The 27,381-nt window shown below is 37.0% G+C and overlaps 2 protein-coding genes and 1 pseudogene across 2 annotated transcripts in view; 2 read left to right on the top strand and 1 right to left on the bottom strand.

Annotated features, from left to right (window-relative positions):
* Positions 1 to 27,381, top strand: part of IL18 (interleukin 18) — a 79,501-nt gene that overhangs the window by 10,990 nt on the left and 41,130 nt on the right. The window contains exon 2 of the mRNA XM_054592427.1: positions 15,011 to 15,077. Coding sequence (XP_054448402.1) covers positions 15,053 to 15,077 — 25 coding nt within the window. The 5' untranslated portion in view covers positions 15,011 to 15,052. The remainder of the gene's footprint in view (positions 1 to 15,010; positions 15,078 to 27,381) is intronic.
* On the bottom strand, positions 124 to 27,207 carry BCO2 (beta-carotene oxygenase 2). The gene is given in 12 exon segments (XM_054592425.1): positions 124 to 243; positions 1,851 to 1,964; positions 2,469 to 2,651; positions 3,223 to 3,333; positions 3,336 to 3,368; positions 14,779 to 14,946; positions 16,133 to 16,230; positions 16,233 to 16,292; positions 20,592 to 20,720; positions 25,919 to 26,021; positions 26,709 to 26,832; positions 26,999 to 27,207. Coding segments are annotated over 12 exon segments (1,437 nt in total). The 5' UTR covers positions 27,193 to 27,207.
* LOC129085976 (high mobility group protein B1-like) lies at positions 9,054 to 11,999 on the top strand (annotated as a pseudogene).

Here is a 27,381-nt window from a genome sequence, read left to right as displayed (position 1 = left end):
TTCTTAACAGAAATTTAAAAACCAGATATTTATGGTTTGTAAGGTAAGGTGGCCTTTTTGGTCTCTCTTTTGTACAGAGCACATTCATTTTAAACCTAGTTCCCAAACCTTGTGGTTCTTCTATCACATGGTGACGAAGGTGCCATGAAACCCATAAGGCATTTTCACAGGCCTTATGGCCTCTGTTTGGCCTAGTTCGTCAAAGTTCTTGGCATCCAAGACTAGGAGGAAATTGCTTTTATTCTAGAACAGAAAAGACAATACTGAAAGTTATCGGGTTTTTTCCCAATTAAAAATATGTCTCTCCTCCACTGATCTATAAAATTCCTAAGGGAGAGACCATGTCTTATTCATCTTCTTATCTGTCCCATGCACCCAACATAGTGCCTTGCCTATCCATTCGCTAAACATTTGCTTCAATGCTGAATTAGACTGAAAGGAAATTACGGCTGCAGAAGTTCATACCTAGAGTGAAAAAATTACATTGTTTATATCAATCACCTTCATAGAATCTCTTTGAGTTTAAGGATTTACCTGCCCCTTTTCAATTTTCTGAGACACAGAAATTCTTTCTTCCAAATAAGAAATGCGTCCAGCCCAAGCCAGTGTGGCTCGGTTGGTTGGAACGTCTCCCCCTAGACTGAAAGATTGAGGGTTCGATTCTCCATCAGGGCACATGCCTGGGTTGTGGGTTTGATCCCCAGTCAGGGTGCATGCCCTGATCGAGCTCATACAAGAAGGCAACCAGTCAATGTTTTTCTCTCACATAGATGTCTCTCTCTCTCTCTCTCCCTTCCTCCCTCTCTTCCCTTCTCTCTAAAAGCAATGAAAAAAGGTCCTCGAGTGAGGATTAAAAAAAAGAAAAAAATATCTCCAATTTCTGTTGATTTAGAGCTGTTCAAATGTAACATTACCAGGCAGACTGAGATCTTCCCAGGTATAATTACAGGAGTGGCAAGTCCATGGGATGAGGACTAACCCATCTTAAGCCCATGGCAGACCTGACAGATTGATCAGAGCATATTTCTCACCAAACCCTTTGCAAGGCTTAATTCTACACACCAGCCAGCCACTAATAATTGATCAAAACTGGTACTCAGCCCTGACTGATGTGGCTCAGCAAGTTGGGCGTTGTCCCACAAACCAAAAGGTTGTGGGTTTGATTCCTGGTCAGGGCACATGCCTGGGTTGCAGGCTAGGTGCTCAGCTGGGGGTTGTGCAAGAGGCCAATGGTTGTTTCTATCCCTGTCTCTCTCTCCCTCCCTCCCCATTTCTCTAAAAATAAAAAAATAAATAAAATCTTAAAGAAAAAAAACCCTGGTACTCAGGGAGAACCTATTTGCCACAAGATTGCCCTAGATAAGAAGTTAGATAGTTTTAAGATACCATGTCAGGGCTTACCACATTAGACTTTGGGTCACTCAATTGAAATTAGCAGCACAGATTGTGGTATGAATATTAGATCAGAAGAGAGAAGACTGAAATTAAATACTGGCTTTACTACTATGAGATCTATTACAATTCTCATTCAACTACCTTCAGTTACAAATTCCACATGTGTAAATGGTATCCCACAAAGTCGTTTTGATGACTAAATAAGATAAAATGTATGAAAGTAGTTTGTAAATGCATTCTTATGCAACTATAAATTATTATAGCTCTACAAATAGAAATTTAAAAAAAAGAGCATGATTATGATAAAAAGAGTACATAAATAATAAGGAGAGGAAGAAAAGAGAGAAGATGGTACATGGGAAGTAAAATAAACTATCAACAGCATCACTGAATACAACATTCACAAGGCTCAGTGTTACTTTCCTTTCTGACTAGTGACAGGGAAATACATTTACGTGGTCAGGGGTGATCACCACAGAAAGAAGAACCCCACCATCTTCTTCACTGGTCCCTGGTATTGGAAAAAAAAAACCAGGTTCTGAAGGATAAAAGCCATCTTCTCTCCAAACCTGTAAGTCCCCCCAAAAAGTATTTGATAGAAAACTAGTTCGGAGCTGGAAGCTTTCAACAGCTTTTTTTCCCTCCCAGCATGAATGTGGCTGTCAATATAGTATCCCAACAGTTTAAAAAAAAAAAATCAGGCTTACTGAGTTCAATATAGGAGAGATAGAAGGAGCTTTTGCAGCTGCAGATTCCATCATCAAACACAATCTGTGAAATTACCATTTCCCATCAACCTGAAATATAGGTATGCCATACCTTAACCCCATGATTTCTCTTGAAATAACACCAAGCACAGAATTATTTTTCTGGACTTGTGGTTCATTTAGATTCCCTAGAGGGAACATAGCCCTACCTACATAATTTCATGGTTCTCAAACTTAATAAAAGTAAATGGCTGAGCTGCTTAAATATTAAAGAATCTCAAAAGCTACCTTAAACAAAACAGAAACTAATTCAAAGGGCAGAACAGGTCTTTTAACGGTGTATAAAAGAAAAGAGATTTTCATTACCATCAATGTCTTGTTCATCACATCAACCTTGATCAGAGAATCCCCCACCAAATGCCGAAAGCCACTGCCATAGAAGAAATGATACTTTTTGCCACTGAATTGACCATAGTTGATCTGGGGAAATTCAACACCTCCTTCCTCTTCTAAGTTCTCAGGATATAGATTTTCATAAGAGCACCAAATCTAAAAAAGGCCCCAGAAGGATTTGTAGTGACTGCTTAATTCTTACGTACTTTCTTCAGTGCAGGTCTGTGAGCGGGGCTGACACTCTTTAAGTTTCTAACAGGGCTTAGAAACAGAGCTTCTATGTAATTTTTTAGTATTTTTCCTCTTTCCAACATATATATGAATGCATAAAAGATTATCAGGTTTTGTGACTTAGCTGATAGGAGGTACAAGCAGGCTTTTTATTCTACTAAAGCTAAAATATTTCTAGCTACACAATGATCTGCTTGTAATAAGCACAAATTATCTTAACAGTGGGGATGGTCAATGCCAATCTCAAATGTTTAAACATTTTACAACCATTACAAAGTTGCAGATAGCTATTTCAAAACACAAAAGGATCGGTAAACACAGTGCTCGCTCCCAACCAAAATTCTGCGGTTCTTGTGCAAGCAATGTACCAGGACCTTACCCTGCTCAGCTGAATGTTATGAAACTTATTGTGAACAAACACTGTGGAGAACAGCCAATGAATAAAAAGACACCACTAAAATTCAAAGTCTTAGTCTAATGTCCGTTCATAGCCTACCTTGCCATCAGCCTGTTTCACAGCACTGGCTGAAGAATACAACAGTAAGTTTAGGTTCTTCCCCTCAGGGGCATTCAAACTGACTTGTAAGGGCAAAACGAACCTCCAAACCTCCGAGGGAAAGATCTAGCTACTGAGTTGTAGACCTGTTCACAAGACAGAAATAAACATATGGAAAATTGTCATTCATAGAATAACAGCATATCCCAGTAATTTAGATCGAGGCAACATTATTGGTATTCCTAAGTAATTGCATAAAGGGTCATTTTCATTCATTCATTTATACAACAAATACCTGCTGAGTACCTACTATAGGTAGTGTTTTAGACACTGGGAATATAGCAGTGAACAAAATAAAGCCTCTGGCTTCATGGAATTTATAGTCTAGTGGAAAAAGAATGATAATAAATAATAAACAAATAATTAGTGTCAAATAAGCAAATGATTGTATTAGCCCAAGGTCTGAGAGTGATAAGTGACATTAAGAAACACACTGCAGGGTGAGGGACTGGAGAGTAACAAGGGCTGCTTCCTTCCTCGGGCTTGGTCAGGATAGTCCTCAGTGTGAAAAAGGGTTACCTTGGCAGGCCTAAGTTGCTCAAACCCTGCACTTTCTCAAGGAAGACCTGTTTCATGTCTGGCCTTGTCTGGCACTTGGGAATTAAGCTCTTCCTTGGGTTCCGTCTGATAAAAGTATTTTTGCATGCCTGATGCCTTTAATCACACTGCACTAGTTAATCCAGATGGTTTATGCTAACAATGTGACTTATAATGAACTTCTGCTTTCTCTGTGGGGGTGTGGAGCTTCAGCAACCGAGGTTACCCATGTAGGAGCTATATGTATGTGCAAATCCCCAACAAAAACCCTGGACAACCAGATGCATGCTTCCAAGGACTCTGGTTTCCTTCAGACTTTACCCCCTGCACCTTTTCCTTTTGCTGCTTTTTCTGGGGCCTGTGAATCTTCCTAGTGAATTATCAGCCGGTGATCTTAGTGACCCTCAGCACAGCCTCTCTACAGAGATGATGTTTAAGCAAGATACCCTAATAAAATAACTATTTTTATGACAGTAAGACTGTTTCAAGTACATATTTCTCCCTTAAAATACTGTAAGAGGGAGCCAAGGTTGAGGGTCTGATTCCTAGTCAGGGCACATACAAGAAGCAACCAATGAATGCATAAATAAGTGGGACAACAAATTGATGTTTCCCTCTCCTCTCTCTCTCTCTCTCAATCCATTCCTATCTCTCTTTCTAAAAATTAATTTAAAACAATATTGTAAGATGTAGAACAAACTGCCATTTCTCCCTATATACCTAGTTCATATTATCTCCATCTCAAGAAATACTTTTACTGAGTAAAGATTTAGTGCTATTTTTAATCTGCATAAAGAGTTAGCTTTTAAAAAATTACTTTTAAATTGATTTAATTTTTTTTTTTTTTTTTTTTTTTTTTTTGCAAAACCATAGCTGAACAAAAAGAGACTTCCAATAATGGTAGATTAAATAATGTGGTTCAACTCTCCCTTTGAGAATAGCTAGAAAAGCTAGACAAAATGTTTAAAACAACTGTTGGAAGGCATTGGTGAGCTAAAAAGGCAGGGAAGAAACATGGGTGGCAATTTGGGAGTAGGTAAACTAGATATTGGGGGTAATTTTTCCCTTAAGGGCATAGATTGCTTTTAGGAAAAGGCAACTAAAAATCTGAAGAAACTCAAGAAATTTCTTTAGTGAACTTTTTTATTTTGAGATCATTGCAGATTCACATGCATTGTAAAATAAAGAAAAACAAATGATTAAAAAATGGGCAAAGGGGACTTGCAGTCAATATGGTGGCATAGGTAAACACAGCTCGCCTCCTCACACAACCACATCAAAATTATAACTAAACCATAGAACAACCATCATTCAGAGCCATCAGGAATCGAGCTGAATGAAAGGAAGTCCTACAACTATGGAATTCAAGAAGAAACCATATCAAGACTGGTAGGAGGGGTGGAGATGCCTAATGGGCTGGTCCCACACGCACATGTGGCACATAAAAATCAGGAGGGATATCTCAAAAGAAAGGGGTTCCAGCCCCACACCGAGCCCCCCAGCCCAGGTTTCTAGTGCCAGGAAGATAAGTCTCCATAACTTCTGTCTGTAAAAACCAGCAGAGATTGAGATTATGGAAGACAAAAACTTCTGGAGTCCCAGGCAGTTCCTCTCAAAGGGCCCATGAACAGACTTATGCAAGCTCACTCCCTCTGAACTCCATCACAAGAGCAGCAGATTGAAAGGCATCAGAGACATACACGGAGGAACTGAATTGTCCAGCTTTAGGGTAAGAGCTGAGGAGCAGCTTTCTCCCAGACAGAAGTGCTGACAGAGGACACTTCATTTTATGAACCCTCCCCCAACAAAGCCACAGAACCAGCAGATGGGCACTTTATCTGAGATTCCATCAACCTGGCTCACACTGTTTGCTCCACTCTGGTAATTTACTGAAACTCTGCCCCACCCAACTTTCAGGCCTGCCCAAGCTGTTTCCAGTGGCTTTTCCATACAAATGGCTTGCTTTGGCCCATGCCTCAGATTTTCCTAAATTCTCTCAAGCAAAATCTGGCTTCAGTGAGCCCTGTACTTCTCACTAAGTTGTCCCAGGCCTGGCACAAGCAGCAGCCGGCCTTGGTTCAAAGCTTGGCCTCGCCTGGGCACCTCCAAGCCCAGCACAAGTAGCAGCCATCTGCAGATCACTTTGTAGCTTATGCCAGGTGACTCCAGGCAGAACACAAGCAGCGACTGACCTTGGTCATGCCAACAGCAATCAAGGCTCAACTACAACAGGAGGGTGTACACAGCCTACACACTGGGTGCACCTTGGGTACCCAGCTTGGAGAAGCCATGCCTCTAGACCCTAAAGGACATCTATTACATTAGGCCACTCTACCAAGCCTGAGAGATGTAGCAGCTCTACCTGATACATAGAAACAAACATATGGAGGCTGCCAAAATGAGGAGACAAAGAAACATGGCCCAAAAGAAAGAAGAGAACAAAACTCAAGAAAAATAACTAAACAAAATGGAGACAAGCAATCTATCAGATGTAGAATTTAAAACACAGGTTATAAAGGTACTCAGTGAATTTAGTGAGAACCTCAACAGTATAAAAAAGATTCAGTGAGAAACAAAGGATACGCTGATTCAAATAAAGAACAATAACAATATAAAGGGAATCAACAGTAGAGTGGAATAAGCCGAGAATCAAATCAGCAATTTGGAATGCAAGGACTCAGAAAACACCCAATCAAAACAGCAAGAAGAAAAAAGAATTTTTTAAAAAATGAGGATTGTGTAAGGAGCCTCTGGGACAACTTCAGCCACACCAACATTCAATCATTCATAATGGTACCAGAAGGAGAAGGAACAGAGGAAGAAATTGGAAACCTATTTGAAAAAAATGACAGAAAACTTCTTTAATTTGGTGAAGGAAATAGACACACAAGTCCAGGAAGTACAGAGAGTCCAACATCAGAAGAACCCAAAGAAGCACACACCAAGACACATAATTAAAATGCCAAAGGTTAAATACAAAGAACTTAAAAACAGCAAGAGAAAAGAAATTAGTTACCTACAGGGGAGCTCCCATAAGACCATCAGTTGATTTCTCAAAAGAAACTTTGCAAGCTAGAAGGAATTGTCCAAAAATATTCAAAGTGATGAAAAGCAAGGATCTACAACAAAGATTACCTTACCTATATAAAGAAAGATAAAGAGCTTCCCATACAATAAAAAGCTAAGGAGCTCATCACCACCAAACCAGTATTATAAGAAATATTAAAGGGTCTTCAATTGAATCTAAAAAACAAAATAGAGCTCCCAGTCAAGATGGAGGCATAAGTAGATATGCTTCGCTTCCTCACACAACAAAAAGAAGGATAACAACCTATTTAAAAACAAAAAACAACCAGAACTGCCAGGAAATCAAACTGTATGAAGTCTGACAACCAAGGAGTTAAAGAAGAAACATTCATCCAGACCAGTAGGAGGGGCAGAGACAAGCAACCAGGGCAGTGATGACACGTGGCAAGGCGGCAGCTGGTGGACCAGGCAGGTGAGGTGGTGGCTGGCAGACCAGGATATCCCACATTCACATGCAGATAAGCTGGGAGGAACAACTGGAGAACAAGACAAACCCTGCAACCCAGGGTCCCAGCACAGGGAAATAAAGTCTCAAAATCTCTGGCTGTAAAAACCTGTTGGGATTGCAGTTGTGGGGAGAAACTCCCAGTCTCACAGGATAGCCTATTGGAAAGGCCCACGGGATCCTAGGACAGAGGTCCGCCCACCCACCCAGGAGTCAGCACCTGAAAGGACATATTCTGCTTGCGGGTAGCAAGGGAAGTGACGGAAAGAGGGGCGAGACCTGAGCAAGCAGCATTGTTCCTTCTCTGACCCCTCCCCAATATACAGCACCACAATGCAGCAAGTGGGTTGCCCGACCCTGGCAAATACTTAAGGCTCAGCCCCTTACAATGTAACAGGTGCACTGAGATAAAGAAATATGGCCCAAATGAAAGAACAGATTGAAACTCCAGAAAAAGCACTAAGCAATGAGGAGATAGATAGCCAACCTATCAAATGCAGAGTTCAAAACACTGGTAATCAGGATGCTCATAGAAAGGGTTAAGTATGGTTCCAAAATAGAGGGAAAAATGAAGGTTATACAAAGTGAAATAAAGGAAAATATATAGGAAACCAACAATGAAGGAAAGAAAACTGGGACTCAAATCAACAATTTGGAACAGGAGGAGGAAATAAACATTCAACTGGAACAGAATGAAGAAACAAGAATTTTAAAAAATGAGGAGAGGTTGAGGAACCTCTGGGACAACTTTAAACATTCCAACACCTGAATCATAGGGGTGCCAGAAGAAGAGAAAAAGCAAGAAATTGAAAATTTATTTTAAAAAATATTGGAGGAGAATTTCCCCAATCTGGTGAAAGAACTAGACATGCAAGTCTAGGACTCTCTGAGGATCCTAAAGAAGTTGGATCCAAGAAGAAACACCAAGACATTATCATTATTAAATTGCCCAAGATTAAAGATAAGGAGATAATCCTAGAAACAGCAAGAGAAAAGGAGACTGTTACCTACAAAGGAGTTCCCGTAAGGCTATTAGCTGATTTCTCATAAGAAACCTTATAGGCAAGAAAGGGCTGGAAAGAAGTATTCAAAGTCATGAAAGGCTAGGACCTACATCCAAGATTAATCTATCCAGGAAAGCTATCATTTAGAATGGAAGGGCAGATAAAGTGATTCCCAGATGAGGTAAAGTTAAAAGAGTTCATCATTCCCAAGCCCTTATTATATGAGATATTAAATGGACTTGTATAAGAAAGATCAAAAAATATGAATGGTAAAAATGACAACAAAGTCACAACTATCAATAACTGAACCTAAAAAACAAAAACTAAAACTAAGCAAACAACTAGAACAGGAACATAAGCACGGAAACAGAGATCACATGGAGGGTTATCAGTGGGGAGGAGTGGAAAAATGAGGAGAAAAGGTCCAGGGAATAAGAAGCACAATTTGTACACACAAAATAGACAGGGGAAGGTTAAGAATGGTATAGGAGTGGAGAAACCAAAGAACTTTATGTACGACCTATGGGCATGATTAGGCAAGGGGGCAGGGGCGCTTGAATGCTGGATGGAGGGGGTGGTGCAGGGCAGAGGGAGATAAAGGCGAGAAAAAAATGGAACAACTGTAATAGCATAATCAAAATATACTTAAAAATTTAAAAAAAGCATAGATACAAGGAACAATTTTTGATAGTTGGCAGATGGGAAGGGGGTCAGGGGAATGGGTGAAAAAGGTAAAGGAATTCAGAAGTACTAATTGTTAGTTACAGATAGTCAATGAGGATGCAAAGTACAGCATAAGGAACAGAGTAGCCAAAGAATACATATGCATAACCCCTGGATATGGACATCGGTGTGGGGATTGCCTGAGGGAATTGAAGTGGGGTTGCATAGAGCAGGGCAAAGGGGGAAAAATTAGGACAACTGTAATAGCATAATCAATAAAATACAATTTTAATAAATGAGCAAAGGACTGAAAGAAATATCTTTCACCAATATATACAAATGGCCAATAAGTACACAGAAAGATGTTCAACATCATTAGTCATTAGGGAAATGCAAATCAAAGCCACAATGAGGTAACATTTCATACTTATTAGGATGGCTATTATTAAAAAATTTTTAAAAAAGAAAAAACAAAATAACTGTTGCTGAGAATGTGAAGAAATTGAAACACTTGTGTACTGCTGGTGGGAATGTAAAATTGTGTAGCTGCTTTAGAAAACAGTTTGACAGTTCATCAAAAAGTTAAACATAGAATTATCATATACCCAGCAATTTTAGGTATATACCAAAGAGAATTGAAAACAGGGGCTCAAAGAGATACTTGTATGCCAATGTTCTTAACAGTATTATTCACCATAGTCAAAAAGTAAAAACAATCCAAATGTCCACCAGCAGATAAATAAATAATATATAGTATGTATAATATTCCATTATTCAACCTTTAAAAGGAATGCAGTTCTGATACACATTACAACATGGATGACCTTGAAAAGACTATGCTAAATGAATTAACCCAAACACAAAAGAACAAATCTTGTATGATTCCACTTACATGAGGTAGCTGGAATAGGCAAATTGCTAGAAACAGAAAGTAGAATAGAGGTTTCCAAGGGCTGGGGAGAGAGGGGAATAGGAAGCTGTTATTTAATGGGTACAGAGTTTCTGTTTGCCATGATGAAAAAGTTCTGGAAGTGGATAATGGTGATGGATGTACAACATTGTTAAGTACTGAATGCCACTGAATTGTACACCTAAAATAGTTAAAATAGTAAATATTATGTATATTTAACAACATAAGAAAAGAAATAATATAGAGAGAAACCCTATGTCTCCATCAACCATCTTTACCCATTATAATATCACAACTGGGAAATTTACATTGACATTATCCACTAACTTTACTCAGACTTCACCATTTTAACATGTACTTACGTGTGTGTGTGTTTGTGTCTGTGTTCTGTGCAATTGTTATGTGTAAATTAATGTGACCACTACCACACTCAAGATACAGAACATTTCCGTCATTGCAAAGATCCTTCATGTTGGCTACCCTTTTATAAGAATGTAGACATACCAACTCCCCTATCATTGGACCTTGATGAAAAAAGATTTTAATAGTTTTGAGGAGCTAGGGAGAAGAAAGTTAGAATTCAAGGTCTACAAATTAGGGGAAGCCCTGATAAACTTCTAGCTGTTTGGATCAAGACCCCCTAGCTCTATACCCAAGGAGTAAGAATAAATAAGAAATAGTACAGTTCTTCCAGGAACTGTATCCTGCTTCAAATTATCTCAATCCCTATAATGAGATTAAGAATATCTGAAATTATGAACAAAATGAAAAGACAACCTACTAAATGGGAGAAAGTATTCACCAATAATACATGTTGATAAGGGGATAACCTCCAAAATTTATAAAGAATTCAGACAACTCAACACGAGAAAAAAATCCAATTAAAAAATGGGCAGAAGACCTGAAGAGATACTTCATAGCGGACATAGAGATTCATAATAGACATATGAAAAGTTGCTCAACATCAGTAATCATCAGAGAAATGCAAATTAAAACAACAATGAGACACCACCTCACACCTGTCAGAATGGCTATCAGCAATAAATCAACAAACAAGTGCTGGCAAGGGTATGGAGAAAAGGGAACCCTAGTGCACTGTTTGTGGGAATATACTGGTGCAGCCACTGTGGAAAACAGTGTGAAGGCTCATCAAAAAATTAAAAATGGAACTTCCTTATGACCCAGAGATTCCACTTCTGGCTACATATGCGAAGAAACCCTAAACACTAATTTGAAAGAATATATGCGCCCATGGGTTCATTGCAGCATTACTTACAATAGCCAAGATACGGGAAGCAACCCAAGTGTCCATCAATAGATGAGTAGGTAAGTCTGGCTCCCACTCTCACAGCCATTGCAGTACATTGAGCTCCATAGAGACAGCACCAGGGCAATTGCAAGCTGGTCAGGCACTGGGCAACTCTGTGCTTGCTGAGAAAAAGTAATTAAACACAGACAAAAGAGATTCTAAGAAGCCAAGAGGCAAAATGTCATTATATGCTTTCTTTGTGCAAACTTGCCAGGAGGAGCACAAGAAGAAGCACCCAGATGCTTCAGTCAACTTCTCAGAGTTTTCTAAGAAGTGCTCAGAGAGGTGGAAGACTATGTCTGCTAAAGAGAAAGGAAAATTTGAAGACATAGCAAAGGCAGACAAGGCCCATTATGAAAGAGAAATGAAAACTTATATTCCTCCAAAAGGGGAAACAAAAAAGAAGTTCAAGGATCCCAATGCACCCAAGAGGCCTCCTTTGGCCTTCTTCTTCTTTTGTTCTGAGTATCACCCAAAAATCAAAGGAGAGCATCCCGGCCTATCCATTGGTGATGTTGCAAAGAAGTTGGGAGAGATGTGGAGTCACACTGCTGCTGGTGACAAGCAGCTTTATGAAAATAAGGCTGCTAAGCTGAAGGAGAAATATGAAAAGGATATTGTGCATACCAAGCTAAAGGAAAGCCTGACACTGCAACAAAGGGAGTTGTCAAGGCTGAAAAAAGCAAGAAAAAGAAGGAAGAGGAGGAAGATGAAGAGGATGAAAAGGAGAAAGATGAAGAAGAATATGATGATGATGAATAAATTGGTTCTAGTGCAGTTGTTTTTTTTTTTTTGTTGTCGATAAAGCATTTAACCCCCCCTGTACACAACTCACTCCTTTTAGAGAAAAAAATTGAAGTGTAAGGCTGTCTAAGATTTGTTTTTAAACTGTAAAAGAAAAAAGAGATGAGTAGGTAAAAAAGTTGTGAGATACATATACACACACACTCAGCCATAAAAAAGAACGGAATCTTACCACATGACAGCATGGATGAAGCTAGAGAGTATTATGCTAAGTGAAATAAGCCAAACAGAGGAAGACAAATACCATATGATATCACTTATATGTGGAATCTAAATAACAAAATAAACAAGCAAAACAGAAACAGACTTATAGACACAGAGAACAAAACAGTGGAGGCCAAAGGGGAGTGTGGGGTTAAAAGAGGTGATGGGATTAAGGAGTACTAACTGGTAGTTAAAAAATATGCATGAGGATGTAAGGTGAAGCATGGAGAATATAGTTAACAACATTGTAATAACTGTGGTGCCAGGTGGGCACCAATTATTGAAGGGAATATTTGTAACCTATATGAATGTTTATCTGCTGTGCCATACTCTTGAAACTTATACGAAAAAGTGTTGAATGAAAGTGTAATTGAAAATTAAATTAAAAATTATATATATGGAATTGATAATGTACCCTAGCCATCTGCCAGAAGCAAATAAAAATCTTCTCTAAAGGAAAATTACATCATCCTAGGTCTCAAAATATTTCTACAATTTTGTAACACAATATTCTGTTTAAGATAAAAATTAACCAACACATGAAAAGGCAAGAGAGTATGATTTAAAAAAAGATAAGCAACAGATGATAGAAACAAAGCCACAAATAATACAGTTATTAGACGTTAATAATTCTGACTATGTTGAAGGAAATTCTTTTAAATTTAGAATTGTAACAGAGAACTAGAAATTATAAAAGAAAAGCAAGTCAAAATTTTGGAGCTGAAAAATGAAATGAGTTTAACAACTTAGCAGCTAGGTTTAACAGCAAAACAGACACAGCTGAAAACTGTATGCAAATGTTCATAGCAGTTTTATTCATAATTGCCAAAAACTGAAATAAACCAAGACATCTTTCAGTAGGTGAATGGATAATAAAGTGTGGTACATATATACACTAGAATATTATTAAGCAATGAAAAGAAATGAGCTATGAAGCCACTAAAAGACATGGAGAAACCTTAAATGCATGTTGCTAGGTAAAAGAGGCCAGTCTGAAAAGGCTACATACTGTATGATTCCAACTATATGACATTCTGGAAAAGGAAAAACTATAGGGACAGTAAAAAGATTAGTAGTTGCCAAGGATTCAAGTGGGTAGAGAGTTAAAAAGAGTTGGAATGAGGTATTTTTAGGGTAGTGAAATTATACTATAAAGATGGATACAAGACATTATGCATTTGTCAAAACCTGTAGAATGTACAACACACAGAGTGAACTCTAAACTATGCACTTTAGTAATAAAGTATCAATATTGGTTCATCAGTTGTAACATACCACACCAAGGCAAGATGTTAATAATAGGAGAAACTGGGGAGATAAGGGAGAAGGGATTATATGAGAACTCTCTGTACTTTCTGCTTTATTTTCCTTTAAACCTAAAACTTCTCTATAACACAAAGTCTATTCATTTTTTTTAATCTACAGCAAATAGCATATTTAACAGCAAAATGTTGAAAATTTTTCCTGTCAAACTGAGAACCAGATAAAGATGCCACTTACATTCAACACTGTACTTGAAGTCCAGTAAAATAAGGAAAAACAAACAAACAAAAAATGCATTCAAATCTGAAAGGTTTTATTGTTTTTGGTGTGTGCATGTGTGCACATGTGTGTGTGAACTAACAAGCTGACTCTAAAATTTATACAAAATTCTAAAGGGCCACGAATGACCATGATACTCACTATAGAAAAAGAATTAGGAGGACTTGATCTACTAAACATCAAGATTTTTTTATACAATGATAGTAATTAGAACAATGTGGTACTGGTTCAAGTATACCACTGAAACAAAATATAGAGTCCAAAAATAATAATACATATATGGATACTTAATTTTTTAGAATTAAAACTTCTTTGAGAAGATAATATAAAACAATATTTTCATGACTTTATCATAGGACAATGTCTGAAACAGGATATACAATGTTTTACTCATAAAGGAAAAGATTGATATACTCAATTTATGGAAATGAAAACGCCAAGAAAAACTTAGGCACTCATAAAAAATAAATGAGTTAATTGGCTCATACTGCAGATATCAAGACCTATCATATAGTTATAATAAAATAAATAAGTATAAGTAAACTTTAAAAACAATGTTTTCAAAAGATTTAACAATAAAACTATAGTTAAAAACAATTTATATTCTATAATCCCAGGAAAAAATTTTGCCTTGGATTCAATATCAGAAAAAAATGAAATCCTTCAGCTATATGAATATACTTTATCAGAGAATTAAGGTTATAATCCACTTTGCTATTTCTTCCAGTAAATTTAATTTACAAAAATTAGTGTTCAAGTGTAATAAGCAGCTAATCACATGTGCTTCAAAACAAGTGCTTTTTATTAGATATTAGGTAAGTACTTCATATTATTTTTAAGTATTAAATAAATGACAAGCCTGTGTCTTTAAAACCATCCTCCCTCCTTATTTTCCAAAGGGGCAACAGAAACAGCTAATTCCAAAGCCAAAACCAGGACTTGGCTAGTTAAAAATTATTTTGACAACTTCTGACAAATCAGAGATGTGTACCTGAGCAAGCCCTTTCCCAGCTTTCCTAAGGTTCTGCAGTTGGTAAACATCTAGGTTTCTTCCATTATCTTGACAGCACAAATCAATTACAACACAGCCCTGGTCCTCAAAAGCATTGATTTGATGAAAAGTAACAAAAGGTTTACTGTAGGACATCCCTGGAAGAAGCTGCAGGGGAAAATCAAACAATGAAAAAGAAACATTTTATTTTATTTTCATTTTTTTCCTTTAGGGAACAGATGCACCAAGCTCAAATTAAGACACCCCCCTCCCCATGCCCCCCTTACATGACAGACCAGGTAAGTGCAAAAAGTGGAATTTGAAATGCAGAAGCAAATATACTTTGATTTAAGCATTGCTTGCTTAAGTCACCTCATCTTGTATCCACCAACAAACTGGGGCTGTTTAATATAAACCAATCAATTGCTACAACTAACTTAAAAGTCCTCGTGAAATATGCCCCAATGTTTTGAAGGCTGAATAATTCCTAGATTCTACATGGTTAAATAGAAAACACTGCTATTAAGTAACTTATGATAAATTTAAGTAATTCTTTGAAAAATGCATGTATTATTAAAGTCAAATTTTTGTAATAAAATTGGAGTACAGTAAATGTAGGACATTGTCTCTTTAGAGAGGGGAAAAATAAACATATCATACTGCTATTAATCAGGGGTATAGAAAGATATTTAGCCAATGTGCTTTGGACTTTAGTATAATTATCATGTTTACATATCAAGAAGTTGTAGAAGCAACTAACTAAAGCATTGTTGCTGCCCTGACTGGTGTAGCTCAGTGGGATGGGTGTCATACTGCAAACCAAAAGATCACTGATTCAATTCCTAATGAAGGTATGTGCCTGGGTTGCAGGCCAGTCCCCCTTTTGGGGCCATGAGAGAGGCAGGCAATTGATCTCTGGCACATTGATGTTTCTCTCCTTTTCTCTCTCCCTCCCTACCCCTCTACCAATCAACATATAAAAATCTTTAAAAAAAAAAACAACAAACATCTTGCAAAGGTTATGGAAGACCTTTTCATGAACATCCTCTTTTGCAAATATTATATAGAAAAACACATGTTAAGAGTGCTTGTAGATGCCATTTTAATTGATTCATATAATTAAAAGGATAATTACCCTTTTAATTTCCTACATTGGCTACATTGTAGCCATTTCCTACAATGTTCTAATAAGGTAAATCCACTGTATTAATAAGTAGCTAGCCCTACCTATGGAAGATAATATCCTTGATTAAGAGTCATGCAAGTAATACCCAGTGAAGATAAAAATAAATCAAATGAAAATTTGCCTTTGTTTCCAATCACTTTCATGATAAATATACTTAAAATACTCCACCTGTCCAGTGTACTTATTCACCATATGAAACCGCGTATTATACTGGGGTTCCCAGCTTATTCCATCAGAAAAGGCCTTTCACCAAATTTTAGAAGTGATATTGTCCTCAGATTCATCTTTAAAGGTTGTTCAATGAAGATTATGTAGTTCTTTGTCATTCCTAAAAAGTTCCAGCAAACATTAGCATGTTACTTGGTAAACTAGAGTTGTCGGAAATGTGACTGTTATGGGGGCTTGTCTGAATGCTCGCACACAGTACCGCTGACCTAATCACAGGCAAGCCAGAAACAATACTTCCCTGCTTCCCAGTTTCGTTAAACGAGTTTCCTGTTCCTACATGAAAAAGGGAACTGCTTAGAACACTTTGGTTCAGTACCCTCAACTTGCTTTTTACCTTTTATTTTTAATTTTAAAATTGTTTTGGTTTAGAAACAAAGAGAAGAAATATAATATTAAAGTGTGATTTATGATCTGAATCTTTTTTTTATGTTATCATAGAAATGTACACTTGAAACCTATATAATCTTATTAACTAATGCCACCCCGGTGAATTTAACTTGAAAAAAAAGAAAGTCAATAAAGGTTGTGCTCTATGAGGTCCAGATAAGAAAGAATTTTAAAAATTATAGTGTTAATAGTATCAAATGCTGTTGTTTTTAATTTTTAAATCATGTTCATTATATTACAGTTGTCCCAATTTTCCCCCTTTGCCCTCCTTCACCCATCCCCCTCACCCCCCTCTCCCACAGTCAGTTCCCACTCTGTTGTTCATGTCCGTGTGTCATTCATACATGTTCTTTGTCTAGTCCCTTCTCCTTCTTTTCACCATTGTCCTCTTCCCTATCCCCTCTGGTCACTTTCTGTCTACTCCATGTTTACATGCCTCTGGTTTATTTTGTTAGTTAATTTATTTTGTTGAATGGATTACACTTATAGGTGAGATCATATGGTATTTGTCTTTCAACAACTTATTTCACTTAGTGTAATATTCTCCAGTTCCATCCATGTTGTCGCAAAACATAGGAGTTCCTTCTTTCTTTATTTTTAAATGCATATTGATTTTATCTATATTTGTTTTTTAAATGTCAAAATCCATGATAAAATATTAAAACATTTAAATCCATTATAAAGTCTCAGCAATTAAAACAAATGACACCAGCACAGAAATAATAAAGTAGATCAATAAAATAAAATGAGCACTCTAGAAACAAATGTACTTATCTGTTTAACAATGTAATATATGATTAAATGATATTTCAAATCAATGAGGAAAATAAGGCTTATTCAACAAATAAGGTGCATGGACCACTATTACTTGAAATAAACAAATGTAGAGTCCTATTTCACACAAAATATTATACAAAATATATTCAGGTGAGTTAAAAATAAATATGTAAAATCTAAGGAGTTTTAGGAGAAAATACAAAATAATATTTTTCCTACACTGAAGTAACATATTCAAACCCAGAAGCTATAAAGTAAAATATTGGCAATATGACTATATTAAACATGTAAGACTATATAATAATGCACATATAAAAAAGGTAAAGGATAATTTAATAGAATTATTCTAAATAATAGAATAGGAAAGTATTTGCAGCACATCTAAAAAAAGGTTAATAGTTGTTTTTTAGGGAAAAAATTCTACAAACATTTAATCAAAAAAAAATGGATAAAGAATACCAAGAAGTTATTTAAAGCTTTTTAAAAATAATACAAATAGGCAAAAAATATACAAAAACAGGTTTAGTTTCAACAAATAATAAAGTAACAGTTAAAATAACACATCATTGTCATAATATGATTAATAAGTATTAAAAATATTGGTAATATCAAATATTGGTGACTGTGAAAGGAACTGGGTATTCATATACTCTTTTTCTTCATCTTCTTAAAGCAGTCCCTTTAGCATATTCTGTAATGCTGGTTTGATGGAGGTGTATTATTTTAATCTTCTTTTGTCTGGGAAACTCCTTATTTCACCCTCCATTTTAATTGAGAGCCTTGCTGGGTGGAACAGTCTTGGTTGCAGCCCTTTGGTTTTCATGACTTGGAATATTTCTTGCCATTCCCTTCTGGCTTGTAGTGTTTCTGTTGAGAAGTCAGCTGCTAGCCGCATCGGGGCTCCCTTATGTTGCTACCTCTTTCTCTCTTGCTACCTTTAGGATTCTCTCTTTGTCTTTGATATTTGCCATTTTAATGATGATGTATCTTGGGGTGGGCCTCATTGGGTTCCTCTTGAATGGGACCCTCTGTGCTTCCTGGACTTGCATGACTTTTTCTCTCCTCCACTTAGGGAAGTTTTTCATCATTGGTTTTTCAAACAGGTTCTCTATCCCTTCCTCCTTTTCTTCTCCTTCTCGTATCCCTATTATACAGATATTATTATGTTTCAGGTTGTCCCACATTATCCTAAATTCCTATTAATTCTTTTTGAGTCTTTTTAAAATTTTTTTTGCTCTTTCTGGGAGCTTTTTTCTACCTTATCCTCCAGCTCACTGATTCATTCCCCTGCTTCATCTAGCCTGCTTCTGATTCCTTCTACTGTGTTTTTCAATTCAGAAATTGTATTCTTCATTTCCTCTTGTCTCTTATTGATAGTTTCTATGTCCTTTTTCATGTTGATATAGTTTGCGTTAAGTTCCTCATAGTTTCCGGGTAGATTTTTGTAATTCTCTCTGAGCTCACCGAGCTCATTGAGCTTCCTTAGAACCATTGTTTTGAACTCAATATCTGATAGTTTACTAGCCTCTGTTTCATTTAATTTTCTTTCTGGGGATCCCTCCTTTCCCTTCGAGTGGGGCGTATTTCTTTGTCTTCCCATTATTTGTGAGACTTCTTTTTTGCTTCTGCTTCTTAAATTGATCTTTCCTGGTTTCCTGACTTTGTGGTGTGAACGTTTATGGTAGGAGACCACTGTTTTTTCTTTCTGGATTGCTTCTGATGATGTCAGCTGTTGACCGTGTCTGACCTTAGGCAGCCTGTTCGAGACTTCCAGGAATCTACTCTCTGTGGCTGTCTCCTTCAGCGGTTAATCTAGTCACTCTGCACTCAGCAGGCTGGCTTAGACACCATAGGGAAGGGCAGAATCCCTCCTAGGGGTGGGGTTATTGGGTGCTCTCACACTGCTGCCGCTCAGGGGAGTGGTCTGCCTGAGCAAGATGGCTGCTGCCACATGGGGGAGGAGTCAGCACCAGGATTCCGCCGGCTACTCCCTCAGTTCTCTCCCCAAAGCCTCCGTCTCCAGTCTCTCCTCAGGTGTCTCTAGCCCACTCTGCCTCCACCTTTGCCAGAGATCAGGGTAAGTGGCCGCAAATGCAAATTTATGCATTGGCCCTTTAAGCGGTTCTTTGAGTCTCCAGCTGCAAGTCTCTGGCAGAGGCAATCTTGGTGCTTTTCACAGCTGGCTGTTATCTTTGTACTTTTTGGGATCTGGTGCTATAGGCTGGAGATCCCTGCTTATGGTTTAGACCCTGCTCTTCTCAGGGGAATCCAACTGGCCATTTCAATATCCTTCTGGTGCTAATGCCTGTGGGCACCCAACCCATCTTTGTGAGTTTCTACTGCACTCCTTACCAGGTAGATTGTGCTAAAGCTGATTCTTCTGTCTGTCTGAGGTAATAAGGCTCCTTTCTCGCTATTGTTCAGTTTTTTGTTCCAGGTGATTTCTCCACAATTTAGTTTAATTCCCAATTGGTCCTCGGAGGCGGTCAGTGTGACTTCCAGTCACTCCTCCGCCATCTTGATTCTCCTCTGATCTGAACCTTTATTCCTTAATCCTTTTGCTGTTTATACTGGGTTAAGTGTCCAGTAGCAGATTGGTAATAAAGATTTGGAATGCAAAAGGTAAATATTCTTAGAAAAAGCTGAAGCAATCTAGAGTATGAATTTCCCCAAAAATATAGTTAAGATCTTTTCATGCATGATTATTTGTCGTCTTTAAAGTTACCTGAAATTTTGAATCCTGTCAATTAATTTTTTATGGTCAAACTTTTTTTTATATTAAGACTTTACCCTTCTAGAGCAGTTTCAGATTCACAATAAAATTGAGGGGAAAGTGCAGAGATTTCCCATGTACCTTCTGTCCTTATACATGAAGAGCCTCTGCATTATCAACATTCTGCACCAGAGTGTTATATTTCTTATAACTGATAAACCTTCATTGACACATCATAACCACCCAAAGTCCATAGTTTACATATGGTTCACTCTAGTGGTTGTCAATTAATTTTTTAGTAATTGCTTATACTAAAATAACTATGTTTTCAAGCAGCAAGTTGGCTAGGGTAAAAAGTATATTACTAAATAGAATAAATGTAACTAGCATTAAAATGCAACCTTGATCTCATTATCATCATACTCTGATAAACTGTATTAACACAGTACTTGCCAAAGTGAGTCCCTCTGCTGTAGTGACATTAGCAGGCCCCATTGCAATTTGCTTCATCTCTGTACTCACCAAAGCTATGGTAGTAAGAAGGTTTCAAACGCTCTTCAGAAGCAATAGAACATACCACCTGGGCTCCTTGGATTGTATCCCCAACATCCACCTTCTCTGGAGGAACCCAAATAATATAATACCAAGAACCTGGAAAATAGGAAATTTCATCTTAACTGTTTTTACATATATTCTATGAATAAAAGATAACTCTTGCATTTATGGACTAGTCAAAAGCAATTAAGAGATTTATACACTATGCCTGACACTCATATTTCATGAAAGGTTATTTCAAATACTTAGATATTAAAAATACATAAGCTTTATGGAAGTCATTAGCTTAGGTTTTGAAACAACACACACAAAGTAATTCGCCAATAGTTTATTATATTTTAATATTCTCAAATGGTTATCCTCTTGTTCCCTGAAGATGAACTCAATCTCTACTTCATAGGAAAAGATAAGATAGCAGCCAGGAATACCTTCATTCTATTTGTCCCTCTCCCCACTCCTCAATCCCAACAACTGCAATCTTCATGGGCATCCCTGTCCAAATCCTTCACTATGGTCCTCTGGATCCCTGGGATGGCTTTAGGTCCCATTTCATCCTGTCTCATCAGCATTTATTCATGCAATCATTCATCGGACTGTTATTGCTCCTTCAAGAATCAACTCAGGTATCCATCCACTCCTCAAGTGGCCTTCCCTGAGTCTTCCCCACCCCAGTCATTTGTTGCCCCTCCTTTATGCCCTAATTATTTCTCAAATAGTCATAGCACTTATCTCATTGCACCATTAATTATCTACTTGTTTATCTTACTTGTTTATCTGCTACTGGGAAAAGCAGATAAACAAGTAGGGCTTTTTAAGAGCAGATTTTTCTGCTTCATCTTTGCATCCTCAGTACCAAACAAGGACTAGCATTTAGTAAGTACACCATAAATAGCTATTGATGGATTTACTAACAACATGTTTGTTAAATCATTCAATGAATGAGCAAATATTGAGGTCATATTAAATTTTTTTCCTGGTATTAGAATTGCCAATGTAGGTTCTAAAGAACTAGGGTAACAGAGTTTTTTGCAATCATAAAAGCTTCTTTTGGAACAAGATAACCATACAGTTCTCATTTATTCAACAACTACTTATTGAGGGCTAACTATATTCCAGGCACTTTTCTAAGTGTCATAAGTACCATATCCTAGACACTTGTATATAACAGTGTATAAGATTTTTTAAAAGGCTCTTCTTTTATAAAGCTCAAGTTCTAATAAATCATACAATAAGTAAAAATATAATACATAAGGTGATGATAAGAATGGAAAATAAACCAGGCAATGGGGATCCAGAGTAAGTGCATAAAGATGGGTGCTATTATTTACAATGTTAAATATGGTAGGCGTGGAAGGCTTTTCTAAGATGACATTTGAGTAAAGATCTGAAGGAGGCGAGGAAGAGAGTCCCGAGGATATCTGGAAGAAATGCCTTCTGAGAGGAGAAATGAACAAATGCAGAGTCTTAGCCAAGAGTAAGTAAGGTTGAATTTTAGAAATATTTTGAAGGCATTGCTATAATTACTTTTTGACCAACTGGATGTGGCTATGAGAGACAGAGATGTGAAGAATGATTCCCAAGTTATTGTCCTAAGCAACTGAAAGGAGGAAGTTACCATCAACTGAGGTGGGAAATACCTTAAACAGGGAAAGTGTAAGGGGAATGATCGGGAGTTTGGTTTTAGACAAGTTAATTTTGTAATGCCTGTTAGACATTCTAGTAAAAACAGTGAGTGAGTAAGTAAACATAAAATACTGAGGAGGTCTAGGTTGGGAATATAAATGTGTTTTCAGAGCCCATTATATGTAAAATATCATGCTTTATACAGTGATGAGTTATAAAAAAACTAAAAGCTCCATCATTCCAAGAGTACTATATCACTAAGTAACTGAATATTTTACAATATTACTAAAAACTAGTTGGATTGTTTAATGTTTTAGAGTATTTTTGTTAGTTTTTAAAAGACTTTTTAAATATATAGAAAAGCTAAAACAATTAAAAGACTTTTACTTACTAAAGTTAGAAATTATTAGCAAGCACTTTATTATAATGAGAATCTCTAAATTTCCCCCAAACACATCTTAGGTTGTTGAGCTCCCTGCAGCTACATGTGCATTGGAGTTCCCGTTCAAAACCTCTTCATTGAACCAAATATTTAAGAAGAAAGGAAGGAAGGAAGGGAGGAAGGGAGGAAGGGAGGAAGGGAGGAAGGAAGGGAGGAAGGAAGGAGGGAGGAGGAAAAAGGAAAGAAAAGAAAAGAAAAGAAAAGAAAAAATTTAGTTTCAGTTGAGATTAGAAGATATTTCCTGTTTTGGCAACTGGATAATTGACAATTACTCAATTCACTAAATTCAAACACTACTAGTTAATGAACTGTTCTACAGTAAGACATGATGGCATGAGTGAGGGAGACAGACACCCAGGAAACACCCAGCAGGGGACTGCCCATAGGAGCGACCTGCCCAATACCATGAGTCTAACTCTGGGAGACTCTTCAGGACTTCATAAACAGCAAATTGAGGCAGAGTAACAAACACAGCCTCTGGTGGCTGGTGGTAGGGTTTCTGAAAGATCCAGAAGCCACTTACCCCCAAATCACCTAGGACCTTATTAAAATGCACCAAGGGGTGAGGGAGTTGTTAAATTCTTGGCCCCTTTTCAGGTCTACTGAACCACAATCTATGAAGTGCAATAATCTACATTGCTAGGAAGCATTCCAGATAATTCTTAGACATTCTACAGGCAGAGAAGGACTGATCTAACAGCTATTTTAGAATATGTAATTCAGAATGGTGAAACAGCATTTCTCATTATGAACCAGTTACAAAATTATCCACTTGGATTTTTATATTATTCAAAACAGAAAGATGGACAAAAAAACTGCTGAGTCAGTTATCCCACTTGCTGAAACATTTTACCTAAAAGGATGTTTGCTGTTTCCTATTACATCTTTGAAGAATACATCTCTACCTGAGTTCAAGTAATAAAGAAGAGAGAACTGCGTACGCCATCTCTATTGGAGTCAGTAAAAATCAACCCTGCAGTATCCTCTTTCATACACACTCACGTGTGTAAATATGAAAAGGTAGAGATGAACAACCCTCAAAGCCAATTACTCACCAAAATTACACATTAACCTATATAAAAGTTTTATAAGTTATAGATGAAAGATTGATTGACAGTTAAGATAGTCAGAAAGATCTAATACTTACACATTCTTTTCAAACAGAGACATGTGTACTCAGATATAGGAACATGAATTTGCTGTCCTGAGAGTCTTCTACACCCAGAGATGAATAATTATTAAGGTAGTCTAACAGAGTGTGGCTAATAGCGACCTTGTATGTGGTTCAGACTTAGTGCCAGGTCTGGTTTCAGACACTTAGAAGCTTGCCTAACCAAGTATTTTAAACCTTCTCAAGGTTTACTGGCCTTGCCTGTAAAATTGAGTACTAACAGTACCTTTTTTAGAGAGGTATTATAGGATTAAATGAGAAAATACACAGATCCAAAATTTATAAAGAACCTACAAAACTCAACACCAAAAAAACAAACAACCCAATTTAAAAATGGACAAAGGACCTGAATAGACATTTCTCCAAAGAGGACATGCAGATGGCCAATAGACATATGAAAAGATGCTCAACATCACTAATCATCAGAGAAATGCAAATAAAAACTACAATGAGATACCACCTCACACCTGTCAAAATGGCTATCATCAATAAATGAAAAAACAAGGGCTGGTGAGGATGTGGAAAAGGTGAACCCTTTTGCACTGTTGGTGGTAGATGCAGATCTGTGCAGCCACTGTGGAAAGCAATATGGAGATGCCTCAAAAAATTAAAAATGTATCTGCCTTTTGACCCAGCAATCCCACTTCTGGAAATACATCCAAAGGAACCCAAAAACATAATTTGAAAACTAATTTGAAAAAACACAAGCACCCCTATGTTCATTGCAACATTATTTACAATCACAAAGATATGGAAGCAGCCCAAGTGTCCATCAATAGATGAGTGGATAAAACAACTATGGAACATTTACACAATGGGATTCCATTCATTTGTAAAAAAGAAGAAAATTTTACCCTTTGCAGCAGTATGGATGGACCTAGAGAACATTATGCTAAGTGAAATAAGCCAGTCAGAGAAAGACAAATACTATATGATTTCACTCATATGTGGAATCTCATGAACAAATTGAACTAACAAGAAAAACAGAGACAGACTCATAGATGGGGTGCAGATGACAGCTAGAGGCAGGGGGAGGTTTGGGGTTAGAGACTGAGCAAAAAGGAAAAAGGACTCATGGACAAGAGTGTGGTGATTGCTAAGGGGTGGGTATAAGTGGACTAAATGGTAATAGAAAAAATATAATAAAGATTATACATTTTTTAAAATGAAAAGAAAATATATTGAAAAATTCTTAACAGCACATACTAGGCATTCAATAAATGTTAGGTTTCATTATTAGCTATTAGAATATTATGGAGCAGATTGGTACGCAGTTGGAGAAGTATAAGGATGTCCAGGAAAGAGATGTGATATACGTGGTTGTAAATGCAACTGCACTGTAACTTGGGATCTATTGTTCGATTATAAAAAGAAATTCCCATGTGATAGACAATGTATATTCCCTATATCTTTGCTGATGAATTCTAACTTTCTTAAACTTACAATATGGTACTTCTTAAAAAATTCAAGTTTGAGAAATACATATTGAAAATCCCTACAATGCTTATGAGCCAAAAAACACAATAGAACATAATTGTGAGTTATGCTAAGAAGGTTAAAAAATCAGCTGATAAGCATATGTGCAAAAGCTCCACAAGACACATACTCAAAGATAAATTATATACTTTAAGTTCAGTAATGCCACTTCAGAGATTTTTTTCTGAACCTTTCAAATGAAGTTTCATAAGTTTACATCTAAACCATAATGGAACCCCAAGAAGATAGTTACCTCCTAATTGTTATTATTTTTTAAATCCTCACCCTAGGATATGTTTATTGATTTTAGAAAGAGGGAAAGGGAAGGGGGAGGGAGGAGGAGAAAGAGAGAGTGTGTAAGAGAGAGAGATACAGAGATACAGCCATCTGTGAGAGAAACCCAATCAGTTGCCTCCTATACATACCCCGACTGGGGATTGAACCTGCAACCTAGTTATGTGTGCCCTGAACAGGAATTGAACCCACAGCCTTTTGGTGTATGAGATGATGGTCTAACCAACTGAGCCACCCAACCAGGGCAAACTCCTAATTATTTTTAAAAATACCTCCATCCCACTTTACCATGTGGCCCATAGGTGTTCCCCATGTTGTATGCTGTTCCATCTGGGTCATAATGAGGATGTGCAGTGGCTCTATTCACGGCAATGAATTTGCTCCAGTCTACCTGCAAATTCAATTCCATCAGAGACTTTTAAATATTACATGGGCAGATCTCTATTTAGATGCATAGAGAATAGAGATGTGTCAAGTGCCTTTAAAATAAGATATGAAAACTACAACCTAAGCCCTAATATCTCACCTCTGAGAAATCAAAAATCATTTTTCCTACTAAAAAAAAAAACTAAGACCAAAAATAGAAAAACAAAAACTCTACCACTAACAAAAAAGTGGACAGAAATGACTATCCAATAAGGGTGAATCCCCCCCCCACCCCCCGCCCAAGATCACAGGAAAGTTCAAAAGAATAAGAATTAAAATCAAAATTCTAGTCCAAAATTTCATTTAACTTTTAATTACTGTGTTAAGCGAAAGTAGTATGGGTCCAGACAATTTTCAGTCCAATTCTACCTATAGCTAGCAAACACATGAGCTGGCCAAAGTAGATCTGTACTATTGTATTTTTCCTTTACCCTAATCTTCAGATTATTAGGACTAAGGAAGATGTCTAGAATTATGGAAAAGCAACCCCACAGGTCATTCTAATCAGGACAGAGGGTACACCATGAGTAATTTTGTTTTTGTTTGGTTAAGGTTCCTATTTCTTATTCAGATATCTACTATACTGAAAACTATTTTGAATGGAAAGAAATCTGGGGGCCTATTTTATTCATTTTTTAAAACTACATTTTACCTTTTCTGTCCTTTCCAGAGTTTCAATGTCCACTTTATTCATAAAGTTGGTCTCAGTACTAACACAATAATCACCCTTGTACCGCACATAGTTGACATTGGTATCGTCAGTTATTGCTGAAACCAAACATCAGAGTTATTTAAACACTGCAAAAGGAGAAAGAAAGCAGTTTAAGCATCCTCTCATACCAAAAAAAAATATATTTCAAGATTTATATATGTTGTCATATATCATAGCAATTTAAATAATCAACAGTATCACATGGAAATTCTATGCACATTAATAGCCACTTACCAGGCAGCTCAAACTTGGACATGAAACATTCAAAAATATTCCTGCATGGATGAGGAAGAGCCAGTGTGCCAAATTCTGAGATCACAATTCGACTATGAGCACTGTTGGCCTTATATATATCACTCTGTAAAAACTTGCTCCTATATGTCACTGTGCCCCTCTCCATCCTAAACTATTGAAGCAAAGCCATTCCATCGAACCAGTGATTGTACCTTCAAATAGGAGCAAAAATAAATAAACAAATATTAGCAAGAAAAACATGCAGTCAAAATGAGATATTTCAAATACAGAGATAAGGAAATGGGATGGGTTCCCAGCATAACCTGAGAACATAAAATTAAGGGATGATATCTTGACTGTAACCTGGAGTACAATACTT

The sequence above is a fragment of the Pteronotus mesoamericanus genome, unplaced genomic scaffold (genome assembly GCF_021234165.1).
Source record: "Pteronotus mesoamericanus isolate MK-2021 breed Mesoamerican mustached bat unplaced genomic scaffold, CSHL_Meso_final scaffold_36, whole genome shotgun sequence".
Lineage (NCBI taxonomy): Eukaryota > Metazoa > Chordata > Mammalia > Chiroptera > Mormoopidae > Pteronotus > Pteronotus mesoamericanus.
Note: the sequence above shows the minus strand (reverse complement) of the source record. Positions and strands in the feature narration are given on the sequence as shown.